This window comes from Penicillium roqueforti (assembly GCF_015533775.1).
Source record: "Penicillium roqueforti strain LCP96 04111 chromosome Unknown scaffold_18, whole genome shotgun sequence".
Lineage (NCBI taxonomy): Eukaryota > Fungi > Ascomycota > Eurotiomycetes > Eurotiales > Aspergillaceae > Penicillium > Penicillium roqueforti.
The window spans coordinates 454,043-477,612 of record NW_024067582.1 but is presented as its reverse complement, the minus strand read 5'-3'; the positions used below and the strand labels follow the sequence as shown (position 1 = coordinate 477,612).

At 47.5% G+C, this 23,570-nt stretch overlaps 9 protein-coding genes across 9 annotated transcripts; 4 read left to right on the top strand and 5 right to left on the bottom strand.

Annotated features, from left to right (window-relative positions):
* Window positions 1-84: 84 nt before the first annotated feature.
* LCP9604111_6774 (BSD domain-containing protein) lies at window positions 85-1,356 on the top strand (the record flags this gene model as incomplete). The annotated part of the gene is made up of 2 exons (XM_039074732.1): window positions 85-1,009; window positions 1,073-1,356. 2 exons carry the CDS (start codon window positions 85-87, stop codon window positions 1,354-1,356), a joined length of 1,209 nt encoding a protein of 402 aa, XP_038927413.1.
* A 515-nt stretch (window positions 1,357-1,871) lies between these two features.
* Window positions 1,872-4,043, bottom strand: LCP9604111_6773 (RanGTP-binding protein; the record flags this gene model as incomplete). The annotated part of the gene is made up of 5 exons (XM_039074731.1): window positions 1,872-3,603; window positions 3,656-3,756; window positions 3,820-3,877; window positions 3,933-3,964; window positions 4,023-4,043. The coding sequence occupies 5 exons, from the start codon at window positions 4,041-4,043 to the stop codon at window positions 1,872-1,874; spliced, it is 1,944 nt and encodes a 647-aa protein (XP_038927412.1).
* A 444-nt stretch (window positions 4,044-4,487) lies between these two features.
* Window positions 4,488-6,693, top strand: LCP9604111_6772 (translation termination factor GTPase eRF3; the record flags this gene model as incomplete). Its single annotated transcript, XM_039074730.1, has 2 exons — window positions 4,488-6,575; window positions 6,631-6,693. 2 exons carry the CDS (start codon window positions 4,488-4,490, stop codon window positions 6,691-6,693), a joined length of 2,151 nt encoding a protein of 716 aa, XP_038927411.1.
* Window positions 6,694-7,110: 417 nt separating this feature from the next.
* Window positions 7,111-7,674, bottom strand: LCP9604111_6771 (pre-rRNA-processing TSR2 family protein; the record flags this gene model as incomplete). The annotated part of the gene is made up of 1 exon (XM_039074729.1): window positions 7,111-7,674. One exon carries the CDS (start codon window positions 7,672-7,674, stop codon window positions 7,111-7,113), a length of 564 nt encoding a protein of 187 aa, XP_038927410.1.
* A 3,329-nt stretch (window positions 7,675-11,003) lies between these two features.
* LCP9604111_6770 (RTA1 domain-containing protein) lies at window positions 11,004-12,969 on the bottom strand (the record flags this gene model as incomplete). The annotated part of the gene is made up of 4 exons (XM_039074728.1): window positions 11,004-11,071; window positions 11,119-11,246; window positions 12,214-12,739; window positions 12,801-12,969. 4 exons carry the CDS (start codon window positions 12,967-12,969, stop codon window positions 11,004-11,006), a joined length of 891 nt encoding a protein of 296 aa, XP_038927409.1.
* Window positions 12,970-13,810: 841 nt separating this feature from the next.
* Window positions 13,811-15,012, bottom strand: LCP9604111_6769 (Zn(II)2Cys6 transcription factor domain-containing protein; the record flags this gene model as incomplete). The annotated part of the gene is made up of 2 exons (XM_039074726.1): window positions 13,811-14,899; window positions 14,947-15,012. 2 exons carry the CDS (start codon window positions 15,010-15,012, stop codon window positions 13,811-13,813), a joined length of 1,155 nt encoding a protein of 384 aa, XP_038927408.1.
* Window positions 15,013-15,670: 658 nt separating this feature from the next.
* Window positions 15,671-17,257, top strand: LCP9604111_6768 (uncharacterized protein; the record flags this gene model as incomplete). Its single annotated transcript, XM_039074725.1, has 1 exon — window positions 15,671-17,257. The coding sequence occupies one exon, from the start codon at window positions 15,671-15,673 to the stop codon at window positions 17,255-17,257; it is 1,587 nt and encodes a 528-aa protein (XP_038927407.1).
* An 810-nt stretch (window positions 17,258-18,067) lies between these two features.
* LCP9604111_6767 (uncharacterized protein) lies at window positions 18,068-18,316 on the top strand (the record flags this gene model as incomplete). The annotated part of the gene is made up of 1 exon (XM_039074724.1): window positions 18,068-18,316. The coding sequence occupies one exon, from the start codon at window positions 18,068-18,070 to the stop codon at window positions 18,314-18,316; it is 249 nt and encodes an 82-aa protein (XP_038927406.1).
* A 3,043-nt stretch (window positions 18,317-21,359) lies between these two features.
* LCP9604111_6766 (uncharacterized protein) lies at window positions 21,360-22,254 on the bottom strand (the record flags this gene model as incomplete). The annotated part of the gene is made up of 3 exons (XM_039074723.1): window positions 21,360-21,588; window positions 21,639-21,879; window positions 21,993-22,254. The coding sequence occupies 3 exons, from the start codon at window positions 22,252-22,254 to the stop codon at window positions 21,360-21,362; spliced, it is 732 nt and encodes a 243-aa protein (XP_038927405.1).
* Between the last annotated feature and the right edge of the window lie 1,316 nt (window positions 22,255-23,570).

The following is a 23,570-nucleotide window of genomic DNA, read 5'->3' as shown; positions in this document are numbered from 1 at the left end:
CGGGTGATGGACGAACGCGGAGACACAGCAACCTTGTGGTTCCAAAGTCTTTGACTCTCTTTTCCCTCTTGCAACTTCCTAATCATGGATATCGCCTACGATCACATCCAGGAAGAGGCATTTTCTAACGAAGAGGGAGCCCCCTCGGAGTCTAAGCCTCAGGAGTCCAACGCTAATCTCAACGATGAGCTACAAGAGACATTCCGCGCCTTCTCCGCCAGTCCATGGGGCTCCCGAATTGGAGGATTATGGAACAATGTACGCAAACAGGGAGAAACATACTACGAGGGTGCTCGCCAGGAGTACGCAGCTGCCAGCGAGGAAGCCGTGAAAGGATTTTCAGATCTCAGGGAAACACTCGCCGACCGGACAAGGGGGCTGTCTCTCAGCACAGCTGCTTGGACGGGCAGTGGCGAGGGACAAAGCGACGAGATCACCACCCCCACAGCTGCTGCAGGGGAAGTAGAATCTGGCGACAAGAGAGAAGGCGAAGGCGAAGGCGCTGGCACCAGTGGAGAAAGCTTTATTACTCGGTTGAAGGCGGAAGCCGCTCGGCGACTGAAGGAGATTGAGAAGGCAGAGGAAGCAGCCGATGAAGCGATTCTGCGATTCGGAATGAATATCGGCCAGAAGCTGCGTGAGGCCGTTAGCATTGTGCCGCCTGATACCGATGAGTCCGGCAAGCTTCTTTTCGAGAGCAAGGATGCTGAGGGAAAGCGGGTCATTCATGCTACACGGTTCGAGGCACAGCTGCACGTTATCCATTCAAACCTGGAAAGCTTCAGCAAGGACCCAGTCAGTGACGAGTGGCCTTCGTTCAAGAAGGAGTTCAATGTCGAAATCAAGACGGATGAGATCGCCGCCGATCTAGAGAAATACCCAGAGCTCCGTTCGGCTATGGAGAAGCTAGTGCCGGAGCAGGTGGAATATGTGGACTTCTGGACTCGTTACTACTTCTTGCGTCTCGTCGTGGAGACCGAGGAGAAGAAGCGCAAGGAGCTTTTGAAGGGTATATTGAGTCCATCATTACGGTGATTGTTGTTTTCCAGTTTTAATAACTTCTACTTTACAGGTGCCAATGCCGAAGACGAAGAAGAGGTCGGCTGGGACGACGACTCTGACTCTGAGTCTCAGTCTCCTTCTACTCCACATGTCCGCTCCGGTGCCCAGACTCTCGCCCCCACCAAAGAAACCCAGAAAGCCGAGCCTCGCCGGTCAAACGACCAGCAATCTCAAGCCGACAGCGAATCCAGCTACGATGTTGTGAGTGGCGCTGCCAGCCGTACACCCGGTAGTCCTAAGGAAAAGAGTCCATCCGCTGCGAAGGCGGATGAGAGCGACGAAGATTGGGAGTAACTCCCTTTTTCTTTTCAAGGACCATCAGCAAGATGATCCAAGTTGGTTCCGAGGGCACCTGTTTATACCATATACCCCCTGAGAGCGTGGTCTTGCTACTGCGTGCGCCAGCTTAAACACGGCTCCCTAAGTATCTGCTTTGGTTGGAGTTTAGGAATGTCGGGTCTTTTAATTTTGGCGTTTCGGGCTTTTCCCCTCCTTTTATTCCCAGCTTTGTTTTCTGCAACTTGCTTTCAGCGAGCGATGTTATCTGTCTATGCGGTTGATATCTGAATACACGTCATTCCTTCTATTTGAACAGTATCTCACCCCGGGATCTGACTATCTATAGCCCCTAGGTAGATATCAACTGACATCCAACAGCCGCTATGGATGATGGCATTCGCCAAAACAATTTCCAGCAGAGGATTCGTTCGCAAGGTAGGAGGAAAATGCACCCCCTATCTCATAATCATGATCATAATACATGTATGTCTAAGGCACCATAGTCCACAAATTTCCCATTCATTTCCTATTCATTCTGTCGCGCCAGGCCCTAGATCTCTAGCATTCAGAGGCCTACCCATCTTTTTCGAAAGAGGCGACTCAGCATACGCAGGCCTCATACCACGCTGACTACTGGGACGGACATTCGGTGAGCTTTTGCGCACCGGGGTTTCCGGTGTGCTTTCCCTGGAGCGTATGTGGAAGCCCTGCGATTGCCTAGTAGGCGAGTAAGGATCGCCGCCATATTGGTGGGGGCCACTATCGGGCTCCCAGCCGTACTGGTAATCTTCGCCGCGGTGTTTGACGGGGCTTTCATTGTAGGGGTCCCAGCCGACGCGACGACGGGCCTCCGAGCGCAGCCGCTGGCGGTGCTGTTCGTCACCACCAGCGCCGGTAGTGGATGATTCTTCCAGGAAGAAGTTAAGGAGCTCGTCGCTGATGGATAGGTGTGATTGTTGCTGGAATTGCTGGAGGGATGTCAGGCGAAGGAGGGTTTCGAGGAGGGAGAGGGAGGTGCGGATGTTCTCGAAGTGAGGGTTGGAGACTGTTGTTGTGGCAGGGGCGGATGAAAATGAGTGACTTAGGGGAGATGCGGAGTGGGATGAATGCCCCTTCTCATTAAGCGACAGCTTGGCCATCATATTTGGGTCGATTGAGGGTCCGTCTGCGGATGGTTCAAGCTTTTCAGCTTCGGACTCGGTATCGGAGGTTTCATCTTCGTTGTAGACTTCAAATGCGATCCATTCTGGGTCCAGTCCAGGAGGCAGACGCCATTCTTCGGGGATGGAGTCTTCATGCAGATAATCGAAGCTGCTGATTTCTGGACTGTCCCCTCCGTTCAGCTGTGCATCGAGTTGAGCTTGTTCCTCGTCCGCTGGTCCCTCCGATTCTGCCTGAGGAAAGTCCTCCTCCACCTCGTCACGTTCCATCATGCGCCGTGGCGGGAGAGCATTTAGGTCCCGTTTCAATAGCAACACCGGATTATTCGTTTCACCCTCTGTGCTGATATTGAGGATCCTCCCTGTATCTGCGTAGAATATCTTTGAAATTTGATGAATAGGAAGAATCTCCCGGATTCCTGCCGTGGACACGCCTTCATAGTTTTCGGGTTGCGGATCATTCTCATCGATTGTGTGGACTCGGCCATCATCTAGGTCTTCGATGATCAGGACTTGATAAGTGTATTCATCGGCCCCGGCTAGTCCTGGAAGCTTTGTCCGTGGGCGTTGGCCTGGAGCTTGCAATGCAGCTATTGGAACGCGACGCAGCTTCAAACGTGCCTTGTGCATGACTTCCTTCCACGTGGCCTCGCGTACAGATTCTTCGTCCTGAGGTCGCAAGTGGCTGGCAAATAGCATATACATCGATAAGGTAAAAGTTGGCCCTACTTGGACTGCCTGAGATGGGGACATTGAATATTGTGTATCCCCTGCTGTGAGAAACGTGCTTGCTTGGAGAAGTCGGGATGGCGATACCGTTGCGGGCAAGTTAGTGGATAACTTGGCCCCAGAGGTGGTGATCGCCAGATTCATCAGTGGCACTGCGTCTTCAATCCGAGCCAACAAATTCTTGATATCTTTGATAATAAGCTTGATTTCTTTCTCGCTGTTCGTCTGATCTTTGGACGATCTTGCTCCTTTGCGTCTCAATTCTTCAGATGCCGCAGCTCTTCCCAGCCGCTGTCCGAGGACTTGAATGTCCCATCTCAGAGACTTTGTGAGGGCGACAGCAGATTCCAATGACGTATTTCCTCGAGCAGCACTAGACAAATTGTGAGCTTTCTGACAATTCAACCCAGTGTCGGGTGACTCACATCAACTCAATCATGTCAATAGCTGGGGCGATAACTTGTATCTTGCTTTCAAGGCGTTGTTGCAATGATATTAGCTCCTCTCTGTCCTCGCTCTTGACATTCTGGCCAAGAAAAGAGAATTGATCAGCGCCTGGATTCTTTCTACACTCAAGAAGAACGCTTACCTTGAGCAAGCGCGACGACTGACGCATTGCATAGCTAGCAGTTATCGCAATTCCCGACCTGTGAAGGCTCTTAGCATTGGATGGTGTAGTTCTTCCGTCATTATCAAGCATACCGAATAGCATAATTCATTGCCTGCCGGGTGAGCTATATGAATTGCACGAATTAGCTTCTCGCTCCATCGCCAGTGACATACGAAACAAACCCCAGTTAAAAAAGTATCCATTTTGGTTCAAGCTGGAGGCCAACGGCCTTTGAACTTTGCAGTGTAGATCGTATTGACAGGCATATAAAACACCCCTGAGCAACCTATGAATTAAACCAGGTGCTTATCGATAAGAGAATGAGAGCTCAAAGGGAATGAGACTTTCCGACAATTTGTAGTTTTGACCTTGAAAGTAGACAATGGAGTGAAGTCAAACAGTTGAAAAGGCCATAAGCATAAGCAAACATGATGGTTTCGAACAAACAATTATTCACCTTCTCACATTTAACAGAGGAAACCCATTCCATATAATATCACGTGAAAAAGATATCGCGGGGTCTTAGTCATTCACCCGTGCAAAATCAAAAGGCACTAAGACCCCTCTTATTGACCCAACCTGTATTTGTCCAAATCCGTCTTGGTTTGGTATTTTCGTGTTAATACGACTTTAGTTCTTATTTCACGATGTCAAACCAAACACCTGAATCCTGGGAGGATGAGCTTTCCCGACAGGCTGAGGGCGTTAACCTGAACGCACAATCTCGCCCTCAGGCCCAGGCACCCTCATTCCAACCCGGCGCCGCCTCTTTCACGCCTGGAGCCTCTTCCTTCGTCCCCGGACAGCAGTATCAACAGTATTCTGGTTATCCCCAGCAGGGATACCCCCAGTATGGTCAACAACAGGCCTATGGTGGCTACCAGCAGCAGCAGCAAGCCTATGGCCAGTACAACGCCTATGCCCAGCAGCCCGGTGGCTTCAGCCAGTACAACAATGGACAGCAACAGCAGCAATACGGTGGCTACAACCAGCAGCCTCGCCAGAATGCGCCTGTAGCGGCACAACAGCAACCCCAGGCTGCAGCACCCGCCCAGTCCGCTCCCAAGCCCGCATCAGCTGCCCTTCCCAAGACCAAGGTTCTGTCTATCGGCGCCACCTCCTCCAGCGCTGCCCCCAAGACCAAGGTCCTTTCGATCAGCACTCCTACCCCGACAGCCAAGCCTGCTGACACCACCCCCAAGGAGGCCAATGGTGATACTAAGGGCCCCGCAGCTGCTGAGGCAGGCTCAAAGGTGGCGGCCACCAAAAGCCTTGACAAGACAGACAAGGCCGCTGCCACTGGCACTTCTACTCCTACGCCATCTTCCGGCCGCTCTAGCCCTGGACGTTCCAGCCCAGCACGCGGCGAGGCAGCCAAGCAAGCTCGCGAGGTCAACGCCGTCGCGAAGTCACAGCAAACTGATGTCGATGAAGCAACCCTAAAGGAAATTTACGGTGAGCGGAGAGAGCACGTTAACGTCGTCTTCATCGGTCACGTCGACGCTGGCAAGTCTACCCTTGGAGGTTCCCTCCTGCATGCCACCGGCATGGTTGATGAGCGTACACTGGACAAATACAAGAAGGAGGCCAAGGAAGCCGGTCGAGAGACCTGGTACCTTTCGTGGGCTCTTGATCTGACCCAAGAAGAACGTTCCAAGGGTAAGACAGTCGAGGTTGGCCGTGCCTTCTTCAAGGTCACCATCCCGCACCCGGAGGGCGACATCGAGCGTCAATTCTCCATCTTGGATGCCCCTGGTCACAAGTCCTATGTTCCTCATATGATTGGTGGTGCATCTCAAGCCGATCTTGGTTGCTTGGTTATCTCTGCTCGTAAGGGTGAGTACGAGACTGGATTCGAGAAAGGTGGCCAGACCCGCGAGCACGCACTTCTTGCGCGCAACACTGGAGTTAGCAAGTTGGTGATTGCTGTTAACAAAATGGACGACCCCACCGTCGAATGGAGCAAGGCCCGGTTCGATGAATGCACCATCAAGGTTATCAAGTTCCTGGAAGCCCTGGGCTACAAGAAGTCGGACATCTTCTGCATGCCTATCTCTGCTCAGCGCACTATCGGTATCAAAGACAGAATTCCCAAAGATGTGTGCGATTGGTACGACGGTCCATCGCTGCTCGAATTCCTGACTGCGTTCGAGCTCCCTGAGCGTAAGGTCAACGCGCCGTTCATGATGCCGATCAGCGCCAAGTACCGTGACATGGGTACTATGGCAGAGGGTCGCATTGAGTCCGGTATCATTAAGAAGAGTGGTACTTATCTCATGATGCCTAACCGTGAGGAGGTTCAAATCTCTGCTATGTACGGTGAAACAGAAGAAGAGATTCCGACCGCCAAAGTTGGTGACCAGATTCGCCTGCGTCTCCGTGGTATCGAAGAAGAAGATTTCTTCCCTGGTTTCGTGCTCTGCTCACCTAAGCGCCCCGTTCACTGCGTATCTGCTTTCGAGGCTAAGATTCGTATCTTGGATCTGAAGAGCATTCTGACAGCCGGTTTCAACTGCGTCCTGCACGTCCACTCCGCTGTCGAGGAGGTTACTTTCGCCGCTCTCCTTCACAAGCTCGAGCCCGGCACCGGCCGCAAGAGCAAGCGTCCTCCTCAGTTTGCCAGCAGGGGCCAGACCATTATTGCCCGTCTGGAGGTTACCAGCAGCGCCGGTGCGGTTTGTGTCGAGACATACGAAGAATACAACCAATTAGGTCGTTTCACTCTGCGTGATCAGGTATGTCTTCTCCACACTTTTTTCTTAATATTGTTTCCTAACGTATCGTTTCTAGGGTCAAACCATTGCTATTGGTATGATTACCAAGCTCATCACTCCCGAGACCGAGGCCCAGTAAAGTGATTTTGCCACTGAGGGTGCCTGAATGTCTATATTCTCAAAAGTGCAACGAATCACAAAATAAAAGCAATGTGCTTGTGAGAAAATCCGAACAGGGAGGTACGGGTGGGCAGAGGTCGCGTAATGATACCACAGACAGTCCACAACTGATGATGATGAACATTTCTTTTTTCTACATCCTTTCCGCATATAGACTTTGCTCCATCTAATGAATCCAAGCGGTTGAACCGTATATGGGTTCTTGGGTTATCCCCAGTGATATTGGGAGTAGCTTATGCGAGCCAGATCTGATGAACGATCAATCATGGTAATAAATGCAAATATGTAAACAGAAAGGATATCTATCCGACGGGTTTCCTGTCGTTACCAAGGCAAATCGGAAATAAAACAAAACGTATTCAACAAAAGCCCCAGTCTACCTCCTCTTTCCAACAACCTTCGTAAACCCATCATCGTCAATCTCAGGCTCAGCCCGCTCCCTTGGAGCCCGCACCAACTCAGGCGCCTCACCCATCTCAGTATCCTCTTCCTCACTCTCATCGTCCGTCTCCTGATCCTCATCTGCAGTCTCAACCCTCTGGAACTGACTCGCAGCAGAGCGATTTTGGCTCTTCTTGTGGAACTTCTCCAACATCTGCTGGATAGTGCCGAACTCGCCTCGATCCGTCTGCGTCTTTAGCTCCATGATCATGTCCGCGACGTCCGCAGCGCTCTCGTCGTCCACCGCCACGTCAAACTCGTCGTTCATCACTTGGACGAGCACTTCCTCCAGGTCCACGGCGTCGGTCTCGGGTCGATCGGCCAGCATCTCGGAGATAGCGCCGCAAAGCCAGTCCCGCTTCTCGTTTGAGTTGGCACCGCCCCAGTTTGACTGCACGGCTAGTGAAAGGGCCGGCCAATTGTGGAGTGTGAGAGTGATCGCAAGGTCGAGGTAAGAGGCAGCATCTGTGGCCGGTTGGACGGTTGAAATTGTCGCCATTTTGGAGGGTTAAGTTTATATGGTTGTTGGACCTAAGGTGCGTTTGCGATTCTTTTTTTTTTTTTTTGGGCACGACTGATAGCACCCCGCGGTCTCGGTGGAGAAAAAGACTGACTTGCTGATGGAATGGGCAACTTAGGTTTGTGATAATGATGGAAACAGTCTCTTTGTCTTCTTGGGTCTCTTCGCAATCGGTCGCACTGTAGCGCAATTGAGTTCTCTTAATACTGTTATGTATATGGAAGTTTTTTTTTTTAAAAAAAAAAGAAATAATCCGATTAGATATTATATAGTCATGTGACCCGAACTCTTGGCAATATTGCCTCCAAGGTTTTTCGAGCTTCCTTCCAATAACATATGTTGGAGAATATTGTGCGATTGAGTTGAAATAATAAAAAAAAGGAAAATCTCCGATAGGGGGAATCGAACCCCCGGCTGCCGTGTGAGAGACGGCGATGTTAGCCACTACACCATATCGGAGGGGGACTGCGAATTACTCTCTTAAGTTTATTTGTGACCTCTTGGGTTTAGCGCTCTCTGTCCGTGTGTGTTTCCGTGTGTGGTTCAAGTCCCTTGCTCTTCCCCTTCCATCCAACAACCCCGATTTTCTTTTTCGCCTTCCTTTCTCCTACGCCTCGCAGGTGAGGCATTTTTGCCGTTGGCCTGGAATCACCGAGCTCCTGAGCACCGCTATCCCCTTCTCCCAATAGGACGTAAAAATGGGATAGACCCACGTCAAGATGAGATTCGGGGAGATATGGAGTGAAAGTCTATACATTCAAGACCTGCTGCCAAGTATTCAACAGAGGTGAATTTCCCCATTTCGCATCAAATCATACGGATTCTACATATTATGAGTGAATCAAGATGCCGAATATATCTGGTGGTGCCCACTGGGTTGGTGGTCCGCATATCAATCGATCATTTCCTAATGCAGATTAGACTCGGATATTAGCCAATGGCAGGCTACAATGCAGCCGAGAGCCTCTACTCCGTACGTCGTACTTCTTGCTGGGGGCCGCCCCCGATGTTTTGGCACCAAAATGTAAGAGTAAAGAAAAAAAGGCCCGTGTGTTCCTTTAGTCGATGGTGGCGTGGTCCCTGGTGGTGCCGATCAACCGCCCCTACCCTGCTAAAGTGGGTATGCTTCCAGGTCGAAATCTTAAAAGAGTTGGGGCCAGTTGTGAGGTATGAAATAGACCAGACTAATTCCGCTTCAATGTATAATGTACAATTTATCCTAACAGGGCCATAGCGAGGTGTGGCAACGCTTAGTTCAAATGTGTCTATAAATGCCACTATATGTCAAGTTCGAATGATGCGAGGATAGAAGAACATAGTGTCTAGTCCTGAGGGGAGAAATGTAATAAGGCCAATCACACTTTCGACCATGCTTTTCAAAAAAGAATGGTAGGCGGTGAGTCTCAAGATAAACCTGAAGTACATCCTAGGAAGAGCTAGTCCTAATTAGGCAGTACAACTATTAAATCAGGCATGCGACGTTCTGCACCTTCGTAGCCATTGGTCCGTGTGCGTGCCCGTGCGTGGTTGTATATAATCCCTCCCTCGAGTGCAATCTACGCTGCTTTCGCTCGCCCAGCCCCGTTTTACCTCAGCTTTCACCATCAACGTCAGATGAGACATTTTTGCCCCTTGGCTTACTACGCCGAATACTGATCTGTCGCCTCTCTTATCAATCGGTCGGTCAATTGCCGAACTTCCGCGAAAGGTTGGACGTTTGCAATGGTTGTAGAACCGAGCAGCTATATAGACAGGTTACCTTTCACTTTTACACCTGCTTCTTCTTTCTCCCTTCGTCTTAGGCATCATAAATAGTATGCACATTTTAATTATTATATAGATCTGGCACATCACAGGCATTACTCTAGAGGTCACTTTCGAAAACGCTGTCTCGGAAAGCCTAGGTTACATGTACTCTTCAATGGTCTATCTAATTCATCCCTTAATTCAAAGCCCCGACAGCTGAAGCGCTAAATTTAGTAACTTTCTAGTAATTCGGACGAGTTTCCAAAGGAATTGATTAATAAACGCATTCACAGACAGAACAGTAAGACAGACCAAGGAGAATAGACTAAGAACAAATTGAGAAAACAAAAAAAGATATATCTCTATGATAAGCAATGCATATACATACACAGAGAAAATCTTCAAAGGCACATCGTTACGACTTCTTGGATTTAGTCAAATAGATTAAGCGACCACCATTGGCATCTTCGATTGGCAGCCGGGTCACAAGAAATTGTGACATTATCGTCGGACAGACGCACAGTCTTGGCTTAGGAAGCGAACGTAGGTATCGAGCTCAGACTAGCGACGTAGCTGTTTGGGATACCGTCTTTTACAAAAGAGAGGATGTAGTCCTGTATGATAAATGCAATAGTCTGGTTCACAGCACCAGTGTCAACTAGACTATAAGATAAAGTCTTCTGATTTGGAGTATAGAAGGTGTATTAGATATCCTGTACATGGATTCCCGGCCATACGTCGAAAAAATGGGTAAAGGAACCGTTATTAAAGGCGAAATTCAACACTGCCGCATTACAGTCCATGAAGATATCGCCCACCGTCAATGCCGCTCTCTGGTAGTCATTGGTATACCCCTTAGACCCATCAAACACAGGCGGACAGAGGGACTTAGTAATATGATCGATAGTAGAGCTGTTAGTATAAGTGAGAATATATTTGACGAGCGTCTCATATTCCTCATTTGTATACACCGTTAGCACCAAAACCAGACCCTCATCTAAGCTATAGGAAATCAAAGCCTTTACAGATTGGTCGTACTTTCCACAACGGATCAGCTCCTTAGGGTCTGCCTTCACAAGACTGCCATCCGGTGTAGGGCCATACATAGCCGAAGTGTACGGCTGTGAGACACCGATTTAGTTTACATTCGCCGAAACTAAAACATCAGAAAGAAGCTCTCGAGCTTCAGTCAGCAACTTGACGTTCGCCTAGCCGAGGTAATCTTAGAAAGTCCTTTCTTGGTTTTCGAGCGACCTATATAGGAAATAGGCATAAGACTGTGGCATAGCCCGGTTAAAGAGGGCTGGTGCTACCCCTCCGTGTACAGTGATATGATACATAATAGAACCACCGCCTGCAGATTCCCCAAAGACAGTGACTTATTTCTTATCTCCCCCAAAGCGATAGATATTGTTCTAGATCCACTGCAAGGCAAGTCGCTGATCGTAAAGTCCGGCGTTGAGTACACCACCTTCCACTTCGAATGAGGGCCCAGATAAGAAGCCAAATGCACCTAGCTGGTAGTTAAGAGCAACATATACCACGCCCTCTAAGCCACCGGCTTAGCTGCGATCAATCAAGCCCTTAGGTGATCCAAAAGACGTCATAGACCCGGCAGTAAAGCCTCCGCCTTAGTCAATTAGCATTTCTCATTAATGAAGAATAGTAGGTGATTACCATGAATCCAAACAAGAACAGGTAACAATCTTCTATTCTTCTGGCAGTTATTAAATATTTTGCGAGGCACTTGGACATCCGAAAACAGACAGTCCTCCTCTCCACCGGCGGAGATCGCGGACAAGTCGCTGTAAGAGACATTAGGGAAATTCCCAGTCTTCAAATACTCGTTTATGTATTGTGAGGTACGTAACTGCCAACTGCTTATTCCATAGGGACAGGAAATCGACTCTGGGTTGGACTGGATGACCGATCGGTTGGTTAGGGGTAACATAGGAGCTTTCCAGCGAAGGTTACCAACCGGGGGAGCGGCATATCGGATGTTAGAGAAGCTGTAATGACTATCGGAATGCTTGACTTATCATTAGATTTTGTTGAAGCAAGCAGTTTGAAATCGCAGCATGGTAGGATCTTATATTATTCGCTCCGGTCGCCTGGTAGATCTCATAGCCTAGATCCACTATAGGCTGTTCCTTTTTGGCGCAGTCAGCGTGAACTGCAACTAGCATACAACCCAACTATAAAGTTTGTTTAACTCCAACCATTGTTGGTCGCAATTACATAGGTTCTTTAGGGAAGGCTCTGACCCCCCCGGCCGGTGTATTTATATTTGGACTAGCTGGAGAATGATGGCAAGAGCTAAGCCGAAAATTCCCTATGTGGAACTCATGACGAATTTATCTCGTTTAACGGTACGAAAAGGGGCAATTTATAATTGTCAGAGGCCAATTCTTGACCATGAAGGCCGAACATGAATACGTGTGTACAAGAGGATCTGCACGAAATCATGCTTGGCCCACTTGACCCGAGAACGAATACACGTATAGAGATTTGCCCCTTAACTTTCATTACATCCGCCAGTGGCATACAGAATTAAAAAGCACGTCTCCAGCATTTTTCCAAGTAGGTAACTGTAGCAGAAAGTACCTGAGTAGCAGAAACATAATTCACGGACTTTATACCATTGCTCCCATCTCGTTCAAATTGACCCTTCCAGGAACATGCGAACATGCGTATACCTCGCTGGGAAACCTGACTCCAAATGTCACCATCACTATCCACATGAGAGTCGCGTCGAATACATATGCCGGCCACTCATTTTGTAGCAGGTATCCATCATTACCCATAATGTACTCTGCAACTCTGAATATAGACCGGACCATGATCAACAGACTGACTAGGTACAGGGTATTGAGGTGCCACTTCCATCGTAAATCTTCAGAAAAGACCTCGTGCGTTGGGTGTCTATGAATTCGGACCTGAAACATCACCATGCTAACAATGAAGAATCCGAGGAAAGCGACCTGGACAATCAGACCAAGAATGACAAGCTTATTTCCGATGCTAGCAAGGTCACTGGAGATCATCATGCCAGCGGCACCGCCCTGGATTAAAAAAGACAAGACATCGCCGGTGACAAAGAGCTTGGTCAACCAGCGAACGGGTATAAGTGAATGTCTTTCACCCTTGACTGCAGTAATAATTCGGCCCAAAACCATGTAAATCGAGGCAGCGAAGAGGGCAGGGCCGAGTAGTATGAAGACATTCTGGATGCAAAAGGGCATCATTCGCCCAGTCTTGTCATAAGCTGACGTTCGAGCACAGTAACCTATGAACTCAACTGGTATTATTAGCATGTCTCAGTCTCTATGAGCTAATAGTAAATGTCCAAGTGTACCTACAGAAGCCCCCAATGGCAAAGCAAATGCAGAAATAGGTCTTCAGTTTCCATATTTTCCAGGTGTGATATGCAGTCGCCGCTAGGAAGAGCAAGAGAAAAATAACCGCTGCTGCCCTCGAGGGGACGTAATGCCAAAGATAATAACCCTTGTACGTTTGAAGTTCGGGCATTGTGTGTGTCAGGAGCGCGGGTTGGTACTGAGTGAGGAATTGCGAGCTGGCGTCTTTGGTTGAATGATAATATAAGATTGTGATTAGGGTTGAAATGTTGGGAATTGAATACTTATACTCTAAGGTATGAGCTCAGCAGATAATATACTCGGGCAAGGATGCGAAAAATGACAAATATCCACTACAGGGCATTGTCTATCGTAACTATTATTAGACCTGCATCCCATGAGGAGATTCCTACATACTGTCTCTATATACGCGTATCCGGTACCAGATAGAGAGCAATCTTCTATGGTCATTAACTAATATACGGATACGGAGTGCAGCTAACGTACCCTTACTGAAGAAAGTTCGACAACATAATTAAGGGACGCGATGTTTTCCTATTATTGCATATTATAGTAGTAATAAAGATACCTGAAGTCCGACGTGGATTGGCTTATACCGTAGGTTCTAGTATTAAAGATTCTAAACTGAACCGGAATCCTTAATCGAGGGGAAGCCGTCTCTAGAACCTGTGGCAACGCGAGTTGATAATGGTGGCTCGTGCATACGCGAGTAAAAGCTTTCCTTGAAGATATATTCCACATATGCTCCACCCATTCTAGTGTGGGTCATACATATTGCCACAACAAGCTAGAACTGAGAGAGAAATTCGCGTATGCACGGGCCATCATACGCTGCCATCATTTCAGAGCCCAATCTTAATAATACTCTGGAGTATATTCCCAATCTCAACAACCAACCAATTCCGTCTCGCTTTTGTTGAATTCGTGCCATCGATTCTTTCCGAAATTTAAAATACCCTAGGCCCCTATTATAAGAGTTAACGATAGAGACATTAGGTTGTTGATTCAGCTAAGACTTGATTCGGCCAGTGCAGCCATTCTGCCCACTCCGGCCCAAGATACCGGTCGATAGACTGGATTAAGAAACTGCCACCGTCACCAAAAACCCACAGATCACGACAGGAGTGCAGAAGAGCTGCATAATGCGCTAGAATAACGAGTGCTTCCGGCCTACGGTGCACTAGCATTTCGGTATATTCCAAAGAAACAATGATTGGCCAAGCGATGACAGCATTAATATTATCGACGGCCCTATCAGATTGTGCGGCATTGAGTGATGATTGTAAAGCCTCAATCGCTTGCTCATAGGTTTCACTGATTGAAGGGCCTAGCCTGGCGGCTTTGATAAGTTCAAGAAGGCAGCTGCACGCCTGTCCGTCCCTCGTAGAATTCCGCAGGCTTGCCTCAGCTTCGTTCAGAATCGGCTTGAGTGCCGTCTCTTTGATCTGATTCCAATCTTCTCCAATGACTGCGCGTACTCCGCGGTGGATACGGAGATAGTGGACGAACCGATCTAGAAGCGCTTGAAAATCATGGTCTCGATATACCAGGGTGTCGCATAGAATATGAATACCCAGCATAGATGAGAATATGAATGCAGGTACCGTTGGCCTCATGCCGAGTTCCGAGTCGGTCTCATGGAACATCCGAAGTGCATGATTCTGTAACTGCGCCGAGTGGTGTCTATACAATTCTTCCTGAGGCTCGCGAATGATACTAAGGTGTAAAGCAGCGAGGGCAAGTAGCTCATTCATCAGGTAGGGAGCAGATAGGGCGTGGCCTATCACTTCTTTATGTAAAAGGATTAGGTTGTTTTCACCCTTGCTCAGGGAAGGCAGCGTTTCTGTAGACAGATGGTAGAGCAGCTCAGCATGAAGCATATTGACAGGCGGATCTGGCTGGATAGAAGAAGTAGAATCTGGTGGCAGCTTGGTACTGGGCGATTCGGTTGATACTGATGGGGAGATTGTCCTCTTTCTGCTCCTCCCACTGGCCTGCATGACTTTGATCGTCATTTCGGGATATTCACATAACCGTTCTGAAGATATGCAGTTTGAGCAGATTGGCCCTTTTTCATCGCACTGTATACAGTTAGGATCTTGTCTCAACAACAATAGAAGTTCTTTACCTTGATGTGGCGGCGCTTACATTCGACGCAGCCATTCCGCGACTTCTTATGCGTCCTCCGCGGCATCTGTGCAGTGGTGGTTTATCGCTAAGGAACATAGAGTATGCCTGAGAGCGGGGGCTATGTATAGTTGCTGGCTCCAATAGGAAGCCCACTCCTTAAAAATCGGTTAAGAAGCTCAAAAGAAATAAGTAGAATTCAAGGAACACAAAATCCTGCCTCGTAGTATTGTTACTGTATTATCGTAACTTATCACATGATCCACCGAAATCGGTTTAAATTCGGATTTTGCCCTTCTGACTAATATCCTGGCACCAACGATTAGTAAGCAAGAATGCACGAACAAAAGTCACATGAGCGGTCTGTAAAAAGACATATAATTAAAGCAGTGGTATCAAATCTTAGTCCTTGACATACACGTATAGACGATTTGAGACCCACTCACTAAGGACAGCAGAGTTCTGCGGTTTCACTGTGGATCACCAGACCTTAGTACAATGCCTAGCGCGAGAATCTTTTTTTGGTCAGAACACAGGGCTGTGTGGGTTGGTCCTAGCGGGTTTCCGTGCATACGCGTATACAAGATCACAGTCAAACGGGATTGTTGTCACTATGGGAATGTATGCGCCCGGAAGGCAGGCAACTTAATTTCAAGTCATGGTATATATATGAATTGACATTGTCAGCCCGTCGCGAAAACCTCAACTCATGTTAAATTATCGATATGAATATGAAGATGGCGGTCTTCTCCCGCACCTTGCTCTCCCTGAGCGCTATTTTTGTTGAGATAGCGTCCGCTTCCAGATGTTCGCCAAGCTTGATCGAGAAGCCAAAATTGTCTGGTACTTCAATCCTCGATGTTCAAGCCCAGGAAGCCCTCAACTTTTCTGCCGTTAGCCTTGGACCAGGGACTAACGAAGGCGGCCGATATACAATCAGCTTCTGCAATGTTACCGTTACCCACACACATCCTGGCTGGAATGACACAATTACTACTCAAGTATGGCTCCCACTTGAGGGATGGAATGGAAGGTTTCAAGGCTTAGGTGGCGGAGGCTACGCTACAGGCTTTGGCGAAACTTACCTAACATACGCTGTGTCGCGAGGATTCGCATCTGCCTCTACGAATGGAGGCCTACCTGTGGCGAATGGGAAAGATACTATACCTACAGACCTGTCATGGGCTCTGAACAGCGAAAACAATGTGAACTGGTTCTTCCTAGAGGATTACGCATCGAAGGCAACGAACGACATGGCTGTGATTGGACAGCAGATCACCAAATCCTACTACAAAAAACCCGCAAACTATTCATATTTTGCCGGATGCTCTGGTGGTGGAAGGCAGGGCCTCTTGATGGCACAGAAGTACCCGGACGTTTTTGATGGCATTTTAGCCGTCGCTCCGGCCCTTGATATACAACGTTTCATCCCTGCAGGCTTCTGGGCCTCACAAGTCATGAACCAACTTGGAGTTTATCCATCGCCCTGTGAGGTCAATGCTTTCACGGAAGCAGCCGTGAAGGCTTGCGATCGACTAGATGGGGTTGAAGACGGCATCATTAGCTCCCCAGATCACTGTCACGTCAAGGCTGCCGACTTTGTTGGGATGAGCTACACTTGCGACAGCATTCGGAAAACCTTCAGTGCTTCCAGCGCGGAAGTTATCCAAGCGGCTTGGTCCGGTTCTCGCTCTATCTCAAAGCACGATGGCTGGTACGGGGTCAACAAGGATGCAGCGCTCGGCACTGCCTATGTGCCTACCGCATGCTCTGCGAAAAACGCATGTTACTCTTTTGGAAGCGACTTGTTTGGCAACTGGCTCAAGTATCTTGTTGCTAAGGACTCGACCTTTTCAACCAGCAATATGACTCAGGAGGAGTTCTTCAAAGGCCTACGCTCTTCAAACGTTGATTATTCAGGGATGCTAGGAACGAATGACCCTGATCTCTCCAACTTCAAGGCAAAAGGTGGCAAAATGATCACTTGGCAGGGAATGGCAGACGAAGCTATTCCACCGCTTGGGACTATTGCCTACTATGAGGAAGTGCTGAAGAACGACCCAAAAGCTCAGGACTTCTATCGCTTCTTCGAAGCACCTGGTGTTGGTCACTGTTACGGTGGACCCGGGCCTATTCCGAACGGAGCAATGTCCCAACTGGTTGAATGGGTCGAGAACGGACATGCCCCTGTTGTTCTGCATGCCACCAAAGGTAGCAACAATACAGCCAGAGACCTTTGCCCATATCCTCTTCGGCAAAAGTACGTTGGAGGAGATTCTAGAAATGCGACCTCTTTCACCTGCACCAAATAAAGTTTTCCTTTTGAAGATTTGACCTGGTCAGACCAATAATCTATAGAACTTATTAGCAAGCTTCCAGTTTGGGCCCTTAAATGAACTTTTTTCTTCGTGCCTCCTACCCATCACATTACTCCGTCCAGAAGTGAACTGAAGCAACCCTAATAAATAAATCCCAAAGCTCGGGCGATTGTAGCATTAGTATACCCATATGATAGTAACGATACCTACCTTGAAAAGGCTATTTAGCAAAACTTTTAGAATAATATAATACATCTTCCACGTTTTGGTAGGCAACGCAAATTTTCTACTTAGGGTCTTCCGCAGAAGCATTGTCTCGCTGCTTCCAATTGAATCGGAATCTACCACCCTAAATTAGCTCGAATTTCGCCGGGTAAGCTATCTGATTGAAGACTTAATCTTCTCATCTAAGCTGAAACACCATGTGAGCAGCCAGTATATATCGCAGAATCGCTACGTGCCAAAAGCCATGATCCTAGGTACAAATGCCTATTGAGGGTTCGTAAGACAATTTCGATCTATTTTTTTTGGCTTGTAGGCATCGGGCCAACATTGTGGAAGAAAAGTATGCGCCCCAGACGATAACAATGAGGGTGTAGATAATGATGACAGTCCCTATAGGAATAGTGGTAAATTTCCATATGGCAATAGTCCCTTTTTGGATCGAGGTGCCCCAAGACACTTTTGGCGTGTTTGTTCTGAACGAGATACGTCCTGTCTGTCACTGTACCTTTCTTCCAAATTCTCAAGCTCGATGGAAGGTACAGTTTCCTGAGAATCGGTATCTCGTCTACTATATCTTGCATGTTGACTCGACGCAAAATCATCGGAGTCACAACCAACGGCAGCGATCATATCGTGAGCACCTTGAGGCTGCCTCTGAGCCATCAGCTTTCCACCGGCCAGCTGCCCATGACCCCATCTCTTGGCTACTCCCCAGACATTGCACCGAAGACGTTCGCAGTTGGTGGTGCTGTATTGTTGCTGCCGGACTATCAGATCCTCGCCCTCATCTCTTTTACTTCTTACATGGAGCAGTCCAAAGACACTTAATTTGCCCGCAAGCACTGAACTGAGTGGAAGGCTGCCGTCAATTGGTTTGCGGTATATCGTAAAGATTCTACTGAACTCATTGACTTTTCGCAGTTCGGCAATGCCTTTCTGGGTCCCACCAGTTGCTCAGCCGTCAATGCCGCCTCTGTCGACGCATTCAAGGACACGGCCTCTATTGCTTCACCCGTCGGAGATGTTTCATCTGCTAAGAAGTGGGCTGGAATTGTGACGTGCCAGGTCTTGCAAAGATAGAACTTGAAGAGTGCATTAATTCAGAATAACTAAGATAGGGAGGAAGAAGAAGCAAGTTGCAAAGTGGAAAGCAGATAGTGAAGAGGGAAATGCACGATGGGCAGCCTGGCCATGCAGGCAAGACGAGGACGACACAACAATACCAACCATCCAGGGGGGTCAGCTAGCAAGCATAGGGATCACATAGACCACACCATAGCATATAATTTCCTAGTACACAAACATCTCGCAACTCGTTTTTCATTCTTGGGGTGATGATCCGTCTAGACTACTTGCTCCCCGAAACTCTACTTGACAACCAGGCTTTCGTTTTCTCTGCCTGAAGGACAAGGCCACTAAACTAGGCATCCCGACTCTCCCCACTGCAATAGTTAATATAGCTGCTACTTTTCAAACAATGCAAATTTCGAATCATCTCGCTGAACTATCTAGCAAACAATCTAGCTAAAGCAAGCAAGCAAAAAGAGTATGACGAGTGGATCGTAACAATCAGGGGGAGAGGGAGGGGACAAAACCTACACTCTACGCAGCAGGTTCGTGCCTGCTGAATCCGAACTATGTTATGGTAATTACCTAGAGTACGTCTATAGCTTCCTTTTCTATAGAGACGAGCCGGTCAGCCAATCAAAGTTTATCAGCCAAGTGAAGAAAGTAAATAAGGAAGTAGGTGTTTAATTTCATCTTGCATGGCTGCCTATTCCAGCCGATATCACTAGCTTTTTACCTTACGTTCATCAATTGAGCTAGTAAGTTTCTCTTAGGTTTCTCTTACTTTTCTCTTACTTTTCTCTTACTTTTCTATTGCTCTCACTTTGTTCTGACTCTTTTGAGGAAAAAGAAAATTCCTCCCGGGACACAATTAGGCTGGCCACTTTTCGATGGGGCGTAATCCTGACCCTTTTGGTCTAGCGCCCTTAGTCCTGATGTGTTCCCGTGTTCCCGTGCGTGGTTCTATTAAACCCCCATTTAACCGTAATACACCCCATCATCTTCTGCATCAATCTTTTCCCAGGACATTCTCATCTCGTCAAGATCGCACATCATCAACCATAGATCCCATAGTAGCAGCGAACGACATTTCATCCATCCCGGAAAGGTGTCATATTGATCGATTTCAGGCCACGCTTCGAGGACCTTCGCTTAAAGCACTGTCTTGTATCTTTCGTTATTGGTGTCCTGCTCTAAGGTTTCCACCGAAGTGCCTAACAGCGTCTGTAGGCATTCCTTATCAATGAGCATATACATTCGATATTTATTGAATTTATCGCGCTGACCCTATATATCGACCCAGGCCAAAGTAAGCGCGTATTGTATCAAGCGAGGCACCGTCGAATTGCGCCGCATCTTCTATAATGGTTGAACTATATTGCGCCTAGATTCCCTAGTAAAGGGCGGGATTTACCCCGGGTGGCGACTTATTATTCCATTTGTATTCCCCGAAGAATGACCTTTTGATACAAGCTTCAAGATACTTGACGACAGTAGAGAAGGGGGAGTCAGATTGAGGGGAATAGGTGGTGCGATAGATAATATATCCCCAAGTCCAATGAGCTTTAGTTTATTATATAGCTCCTTTGTAGGTGCAGGTAGAGGAGCGAAAGAAGCGAAAGAAGCGAAACCCATCTTATGAAAGTTTGAAGAAAGGCAAGGATGAGATGTCCCAAAAGATTCCCAAGGAGAAGAAGGGACAAAGAGCTATCGACTTTAGGCGGTCGGTCTAACCATTAGTCCGGAAGCCCATTTCCAACACGACCGGTTACGGACTGCTCCTAGCTTCAAGTCCAACTGCCACCTTATATCTGATCTCTCTTCACCTGCGCATCTATAGCTAGCTCATGGTATTGCTTTCAGGGGGCCACCTGGAAGATGCCATAACGTTTATACTTCAATGTTCTGATCCTCGGCATCTTAAGTTATTTTACTAAGGTATCTAGAGCTTTGACTCCTTCTATGGTTCTTTAGATAATAAATACAGCGTTTAATTGAGTGAATGGCTCCATCTCAAGATAATAACTTCAGACTTTCGGGCCTCCATATAGGGCAGTAAAAAGAAAAGCAAACAAGTAAACACCTAGGTATACTATGCCTAAGGGCGAAGGTCTAGCTTTATAAAAACTTAATTCTATCTGTGAAGGCTGGCTCGTCTGAGTCAGAGTTAGAGGCCTCCTCCTCCTCATTATCATTACCTGGAGGTTCTTTGTTCGACGCAATCATGGCCTGATATATATCCTCTGCTACAATGATCCTGCTCGTAGCCTTATCAGTCCCGGGAGTGCTTTCGAAGTCCTTAAAGGTTCTTTCCTGCACTAAACAGTCTGGTAGCTTGTGGCCGGAAATACTTCTCGACAATGTCTTTAATATAGACTTGCAGAGATATTCGCCGGGTATTAGCCAGAATAATCTGATGTTTTAGTCGAGACTGCCTTCCTTCTTGCAGTGTATATAGGTGATGATGAATCGGAAATATAAGAACCTCTTAGCTGGCCGTGCATTCCCAAGAAACTTCAATTCTTTTCCGTCCAGGTCCTAGAAAGAGGTTAGCTAATTGCCCAGGCTCATTGAAAGAAATATTAGCTTACATCCCATGTAGTGCATGTCGCGTTGGCGCTGTCTTCGTTTGGAAAGCGCTTCATAACTGTTGTGTGTCGCATTGCTTCGTGGGCTAACACACACTTCCAACGCGAAGATGTCGTGACATCGAGCTCCACACCAAGATGTCTTGGGAGTGATAGCGGAACAACGCTGGAAAGCTCACTATCACGATAATCACGCTTGAGCTTGAATACCTTCATCACTTCCTTGCGTTCTTCGGAACAGTTTTATGTGATTTGGCGGCACTGTCAATCTCTTCCACCTTCTCGCCAAACTGGTGCTTGGTGATCTTTCGATCTAAGAAGTCCCTTGAGACAACGAGGAGACGGGCGTAGAAAGGTGCTTTCGCCGAACTGGAAACCGAAGTCATCCCATAGACCGTAGCATCCCGCTTAGAGCTCTTCTTGCGCTCATTGTGGATAGTTGCTCTATGACAGGTTAGCTCCGTAATATCAACATAGCAAGTTATATAAAATACTCACCCATATAGCCTAAAGCTTGGGTAGCCCCGAGCTCAATGTCCGACCTTTTTGCTTCGACAATCAGTACGTTGAGGCATAAAGTCTCGTCTTCCTCGTACCAGATCCCGTAGTCTAGCCGGGCTCCGAGGTACACCCTTTTACCCTTAAGCCTGACTGGGCCAAATTGGTAGGCTCTTTCTGTCTGGACGTTCAGGAATTGGCCGTATGGCAGGTCCTTCGAAACGATACCATGTGCTTCTAGCAACAACGCGTCGATGATCCGTCTAACACCTCAGTGCCAGTGTTCGAGCTATACCACATTAGCAATTTCACTCTACCTCTTCTTCTGATTCTTCTTTCGAGCTCCATACCTAAATGCTTAGGGATTGGCATAGGCATGACGTTCTCAAGTTCATTGTCCCGTGTGTCAACTTTGAGGTTGAAGGCTTTCAAGATTTCTTTGCGGGTCAATGAGGACAACGGAACAATCTTGTATGGTAAATTGGCCTCGCTGATATCGTGAACGGTCTCGCGAAGTTGACGTTCATCAACATTTCGATCCAGAAAGGCCTTGGTGGCAAGAATGAGTCGGTCGAAGAGATGTGGTTTGCTGGCCGACGCTTTGGTTGACATTTTGCGTTGCGATGGACTTCGTCTGAAAGACTGGTGAGATCTGAAAAAGTACTGGAACGCTGAAAGTAATCTGTCGGGGACTGACGACTGAGAAGAAAATGATAAGATGAAAGAAAAGAAAAGAAGAAAAGCAGGAGAAGGGACTATGGAAGGCAGAAAATCAACAAAGTTTACTACCTCCACTACGCAATCCACCTCATCTCGCCCTGCTTCCGGGACTTCTCAGTCTGTAAGCTAATAAGTTCTGGCTCAGTCGGGCTTTTGGGCCGTTTGGATTGTTGTGGTTGGGCTCCTTGGTAGTGCCGGCTTTATTATTTAGAGGCCAGCTTCTAAGGGCAATGATCCTGAGAATATCATGTAAGTAGTAAACCATGATTTTCATAGAAACTATATTGGCGGACCTTTGCCTATATATATATTAAGGCTAATATATCATAGAATAGCCCTAAAGATATTATTATAAGCGAGTAGGTCTACGAAGGGCAGGGTATTGATACCTATTCCCCTCCGATAAACCCTGAGACTCTAGAGACCCCTATACCCTCTACTATACCTAAGAAGAAGAAGATAAAGAAGAAGAAGCGGCTAACTACTATAAGATTTACCTATTTTACTACCTTAGCGCGTAATACTCTCTACTAGATAAAAGAGGGCTAGATAAATCAGCTACTAGTTAGAATAAAGTGGTGAGAGAGATATGTAGAAGGTTTTATTCTCTACAACGATCGAGATCTAGTCAAATAGCTAGGTGAAGCCTGGCAAACCAGGCAACGGCATGTGATCGGCACGTGGCGACCACAACAGTTAGGTATCCCATTGTAATGATTGTTCTTCGTACCCGAGGGATTGCATTTCAAGGTTATAGGGCTATCGCCTATTGGCCATGGTAAAGTAGATTGAGATATATCAATAATAGCGCATTATGATCAATAGCCTGGGATTGTGTAAACATTCAAATTAATCCACAGGCCAATTGAATGATTATACTGTCTGAATAAGTAATTTTCTATTCAGCTCCCAAGCTTCAACCTTGTTGGCTCCAGCTCATAAAAATCCATCTCCATAGCTAGTTCCTTGAGTAAGTTTCGTACACCTAGCTTTCTTTTACCTCAAATCACCCATCGACAGTGAGTATTTTGAATATTGGGAGCCTTGGATACTGAGAAGTTACTTATTCGGTATGTTAGTCCAAAATGTCGACTGAGCTTTCGACAACTGGTGGCCGGGGGGGGGGGGGGGGGGCCCACAGCCCGGCGGGCAAAGCATTATGTGGGTTGGGGGAACCCCAAAGTTATTGCCACCCCCAAACAATGAAA